Raw genomic sequence first — 5,874 nt, 5'->3', positions numbered from 1 at the left:
GAAGGACTGCTGAAGATCTGAGAATAGTAGTTAAAGCAATATATCTACAATGCCTCTTTCTCTGAACTGTTTAAAAATATAAACAAAGAACATGTGTTTATATGTATGTAGATGTGTATTTTCACATTCCCAAAAAGACACATAACACTATGTGATCTGACTGCCTGTTGTTACCCCTTTAGCACACCTCTCTTCCTAATCTTCATCATCACTTTCTTCAACCACATCAGCCTCCTTTCTGTTCTGTAACATAGCCCTACCTCAGGACCCTTGTACTTTCTGTTCCTTTTGTCTAGAATGAGTTTTCTGCCCTAACCATATGCTCTCCCATTTCCTTCAGGTCTTTACTCACATATTACCTTTTTGTGTGAATATTCTCTAATCACTATATTTTAAATCATTTGTACAGTCCCTTTCTCCCTTCCCTGCCTTATTTTTCTCTGTAGTACTTAGTAGTGTCTTATGGATTACATTTTTTTACTTATTTACTTCATTAATTTTTCTATCCCACCACTAGATTATAAAGTCCATGAGGGCAGAGATTTTTGTTTTGTTGACTGCCATATTCCCATCCCTTGGAACAATGTCTGACACATAATAGATGCTCAACAAATATATGTTGATTGAATGAATTATCTAATATTTTTCATAAGGTCCTAGAAAAACAAGAGCTCAGATGATAGATAAGTGATGGCTTTAAATTTTAGATATTCAGGAGCAAAGTATCCCTAATAAACAAAGATGTGGAATCTGGCAATGTTAGATTATTTTAAAAAATTTTAAGCACTAGCTACTGCTACCAAACTTCCAAAATAAATATCTGTGGCTAAATCATTCATTAATGTATGTATAAAGGTACATCTATTCCACAGCAAATTTTAACAATAAAATTTGGAAGTAGATTTCTAAGAGACAGTCATTTTCCTTTTCAGTACAAAACATTTATAAACAGTGTTTATTTGCATAATTTTAAAGGCAGACTTCTAATTATTTATTTTAAGAGATATTTATGGAAGACCTATAAAATGCCAGCAGTGTAGAAACATAATATATTAAGCTATATCTGACACATCAAATCAACCTTTGTGTTTGAGATAGCTGACTAAAGTTATTGAATCATTAGTATATCCAAAATCTATTTCATTTTATATTGTAAGGCAATTTTATAATATTTCAGAGTATCTCCTCAACTTACTTTACGAGCCCTGAGGGAGCGTCTTGGTGAATTCCTGGGTGAAGATGCTATTGCAGAAAAATTTTTATTTCTGAAATGCATTGGAAATAATTTAGCTGTGGTAAGTTTTCTTTTTTTTCTTTCTTATTGAGAAAGACCATACCTTCTCAAATTATATTTCTTAAATGCTTATCAACTCAGCTTCTTAAGATATTATTAGATATGTAATATCAATCAAAACAAAATGGAAATATCATTAAACATACAGATCAACAAAGATAGGTTGCATGGGCATGTTATTGGGCGTGAAAATGATGGGTTTTCTGTGTGTGAATTTCCTTGCAAAGCAGAGAAATACCAGTTTAAAATGTGATCATATAAGTTCTTAAATTTAAATGAAAGTTTTTAAGTGTTTTAAGCAAGTACTTGAGTTCTGGAAAAAAAAATGGGGTTCTCATTGCTTGCGCCACAACTAGACTCATTTGATGTGAAAATGATATGGCTCCAACATATTTTTTTTGGTGTCAACGGTTTTTTTAATTTATTTTTTATTATTATTATTATTTTTTAGATGGAGTCTTGCTCTGTTGCCCTGGCTAGAGTGCTGTGGCGCAATCTTGGCTCATTGCAACCTCCACCTCCCAGATTCAAGCAATTCTCCTGCCTCCCGAGTAGCTGGGATTACAGGCGTGTGACACCACACCCAGCTAAGTTTTGTATTTTTAGTAGAGACAGAGTTTCACCATGTTGGCCAGGCTGGTCTGGAACTCCTGACTTCAGGTGATCTGCCTGCCTCAGCTTCCCAAAGTACTGAGATTACAAGTGTGAGCCACCATCCCTGACTAGTGTCAACTATTATTTACTGAACACTCTTATTTGTAGTTTCTATGACTTAGTGGGCAGAATACTCTATAAGTAGAAAGTATTCCTAGCTTAAGTTTCAAATCTAACAAGCCATCAGATCTCAAAGTTTCTGGTCTCTCATATCTATATAAATTTTATTTCCTTAAGATTTTCTATATTTAAACTCTTTAAAATGCAGCATATTCTTATTTCACTCTCATTAACAGATTATATCATTATTATGTGTTTATGTGAATATTTGCTTAACATCTAACTCTACCATTAGATTATAGTTCCTTGTGGGGAGGGACTTCATTTTATTCACCATTGTATTTATAACCAGTGCCTAACAAGGTGCTTTGCACTAGAGGTGTTTAAATGTTTACTGAACAAATTAAATCATGAATGAGAATGGAAAAAATAGGCATTTTCTTCCAAAGTACTACTATAATTTGCTGTGTGAGATTCTTGGGATCAGTAGCTAAATTTGAAGAGGTTTTGGTCATCAGAATTCTATTTAGTATAACTTTTGGCATATTAATATTAATTTACTGATCAGTTAGTTAGCTTTCCTCAAACGGAAGAAAATTAACAATTCTCATAATTTTTTGTTTTTTCATGATACGTATATGTACAAAATATCAATCATAGAATCCCAGATTGGAAGGGACTTTCTAAGTAATTGAGGTCAATTTCTAAAATCCTTGTAATATTTTATTATTTTAAACAAATATTTATTAACGTTTTTCTATATACAAAACTAGAAAAGAACTAGATATAAATCTTGCCCTCAGAGTGCTCAGTGTAGTGATGAAGATTAAAATACATAAAATAAATAAATAAAATATCATATTTTATATATTTAGAAGAAAAGGAGATTACTTCCAGCAGGGGAAGAGGGGAGGTAGAAAACTTTGAGGAAGAAGCAATATTTCAGTTTGGATCCTAAAAGAAAAATATTTGTTCTTGCAAAGATGAAGGGTGAGAAAAGCTTTCTGAACAGAGAAAACAGGTTAAGCACAGAAGTAGAAATGCAGACAACTGAGAAATAATAAATGATGCTGTTTTTAGTGGAGCATTGACTACATGAAAGGAAATAGTGGGATGCAAGTTATAAAGTCATTTGTTGAAGTTCTCAAATGCCAGATTTGTAGTTTGGATTTTTTCTTGAAACCATGGAGTTTTTGACTAAGAGTGACATGATCAGAACCTTCAGTAAAATTAATTGGGCCTCACTGAGAAGGATGGATTGAAGTGAGGAGGCAAGAATTTCAGTAAGAAAGTTGTACAGTGGTTCAGGCAAGAGATAATGAGGGCCTAAGGAACAAGCTGCCTCTCAAATTTCATCTATGACCATTTTCTCCTTGGTTTCATACTTCAGCTATAAAAATCTTCCTTTGGTCCTCAAATATGGCAGACTCATTTCTGATTTTTGGTCCTTGCACTTGCCTAGAAATCATTTCTCCCTGATTTTCAGATAGCTGGCTGTTTCTTTTCATAATTCAGGACTTAGCTCAAGTATTATCTTTTCTGAAAGGCCTTCCCTGACCAACTAGTTTTCAGACATTCTTTCTTCAAGTTACTCTTTATTACATCACTCTATTTTCTTTTCATAAAACACATATCACCATCCTAAATTGGGTTTATTTAGTTATTTAGTATCTGCTTTCCCAAGTAGAACATAAGCTCCATGAAAGCAGAAATTTTGCCTTATTTATCATTGTATCCATACCATGTAGAACACTGCCTGACAGATAGTATGCCCTCAATATTTGTGTTTTGTTTTTGAGACAGAGTTTCCCTCTGTTGCCCAGTCTGGAGTGCAGTGGTGCACTCTCAGCTCACTGCAGCCTCCACCTCCCAGGTTCAAGCGATTCTTCTGCCTCAGCTTCCCGAGTAATTGGGGGAGCCACCACACCTGGCTGATTTTTGTATTTTTAGTAGAGATGGGGTTTCGCCATGTTGGCCAGGCTGGCCTCGAACTCCTGACCTCAAGTGATCTGCCCTCCTTGGCCTCCCAAAGTGCTGGGATTACAGGCGTGAGCCACCATGCCCAGTCCCCCAATATTTGTTAAATAAATAAATAAATAACAAATGAACTCTATAGGTTGAATATGTAGGAAATAAAATAAAGTTTACTAAGTTGGACTCTAGGGTCAGATGACCTGGTTTTGAATCCCAACCTGGAAATTTCCTAGGTATACAATCTTTACTGAGTGTAAAGCACTTAGAATAGTGCCAGGGACATAGTAAGTCCATGTAAGTGATAGGCATAGTTATTATTAATAAATGACATAGAACTTCTATTATGTTTGATACAGTGAATAAAAGTAACATTATATTCTTCATTTCTAGAATCTAGCAGTAGTTACTAGCTTTTAAATTTGATTTTTATATTTGCCACAAATACATGCCTTCTGCAAAAAAAGTAGAGGTAAAAATAATTGAAAAAAAAATGTAGCAACAGTTTTAATTTTTTCTCATTACTTATTTCTAGGTGAAGGAAAAGCAAGAATCAGAACTGAAACTCAAATCATTTGCTCCTCCATATGTATGTAATGTGACATTTTAAACTTATGCTAATTTTTAACTTACAGCACTGCTTTTAATTACAAACTAACTTTTAAAATTTCCTATATGTTTTAGGCTCTTCAACCAGAATTATATTTGCTTCCTATAATGGACCATTTAGGAAATGTTTATTCACCATCATCAACAGTTATTTTAGATGAGCGGCAGACTAATAATGGTGCTAATGAGGCTGATGGAACAATCCACAGACCAATTAGTGTAACTTTGTTCAAGGAGGAACTTGGAAGAGATCCCAGTTTGTTAGAAAACACTTTGAAAGAGCTTCGTAACAAGAATCAGGAAGAAGGTGATTTTAAACTGGAATGGGAAAAAGAAAGAGGCTATTATAGTACATTTTAGCAGTAAGTCTGTAAGCAAACCCTGAGCAGACCTAGCCTGACAAATACAGGCAGTATAAAAAGAAAGCTACAATTCCACTTGGGGATTTCTAAAAAAATAATTTTGCCAGATGGGAGGAAAAGAAAACAATTTAAGTACTATGTTAAAATAAAAACAAAATCAAAATAGTTACAGCACTTAAATGAACATTACCACCTTTACTTCTTTTTTATAAAGTAGTTTTAGATAAAAGTAAAGCTACAGGGAAAGAGAAAGGAAAGATGACTGCATAAAACTTTGATATGACTCAGAGACCAGAGGGGTCAGGAAAACAATATCAAACCAACACAAACAACAACAAAAACAAAACTTTAATGTTGGGGAAGATATGTATTTCAAATAATGTTAAAATTTTTATCTGATTACAGCTATCAATTTACTAATAATTACTAATAATTTGATTCTTCAAAAGTGATAGGGGCCAGGAGTGGTGGCTTATACCTGTAATAAGCACTTTAGGAGGCCAAGGTGGGTGGATCACTTGAGCCCAGGAGTTTGAGACCAGCTTGGGCAACATGGCAAGACCCTGTCTCTATAAAAAATGCAAAAGTTAGCCAGGTCTGATGGCACATGCCTGTAGGCCCAGTTACTCAGGAGACTGAGGTGGGAGGATTGCTTAAGCCAGGGAGGGGGAGGTTGCAGTGAGCTGAGATCGCACTATCAGCCTCCAGCCTGGGTGACAGAAAGAGACCCTGTGTCAAAAACAAAAAACAAAAAACAGGTAATTTAAAATGTTTACATAAAAATTAAACTCAGGCTGGGCGTGGTGGCTCACTCCTGTAATCCCAGCACTTTGGGAGGCCGAGGCGGGCGGATCACGAGGTCAGGAGATCGAGACCATCCTGGGTAACATTGTGAAACCCCGTCTCTACTAAAAATACAAAAAA

The 5,874-nt window shown here is 34.9% G+C and overlaps 1 protein-coding gene across 1 annotated transcript in view; it reads left to right on the top strand.

Moving 5' to 3' along the window:
- The window catches only part of SPATA1 (spermatogenesis associated 1), a 47,043-nt gene that overhangs the window by 15,043 nt on the left and 26,126 nt on the right, over positions 1–5,874 (top strand). Inside the window, exons 4-6 of the mRNA XM_011982137.1 lie at positions 1,178–1,295; positions 4,515–4,568; positions 4,664–4,895. Coding sequence (XP_011837527.1) covers positions 1,178–1,295; positions 4,515–4,568; positions 4,664–4,895 — 404 coding nt within the window. The remainder of the gene's footprint in view (positions 1–1,177; positions 1,296–4,514; positions 4,569–4,663; positions 4,896–5,874) is intronic.

This window comes from Mandrillus leucophaeus, unplaced genomic scaffold (genome assembly GCF_000951045.1).
Source record: "Mandrillus leucophaeus isolate KB7577 unplaced genomic scaffold, Mleu.le_1.0 Scaffold235, whole genome shotgun sequence".
NCBI lineage: Eukaryota > Metazoa > Chordata > Mammalia > Primates > Cercopithecidae > Mandrillus > Mandrillus leucophaeus.
The sequence above is the reverse complement of the archived record's forward strand: the minus strand, read 5'-3'. Positions and strand labels throughout refer to the sequence as shown.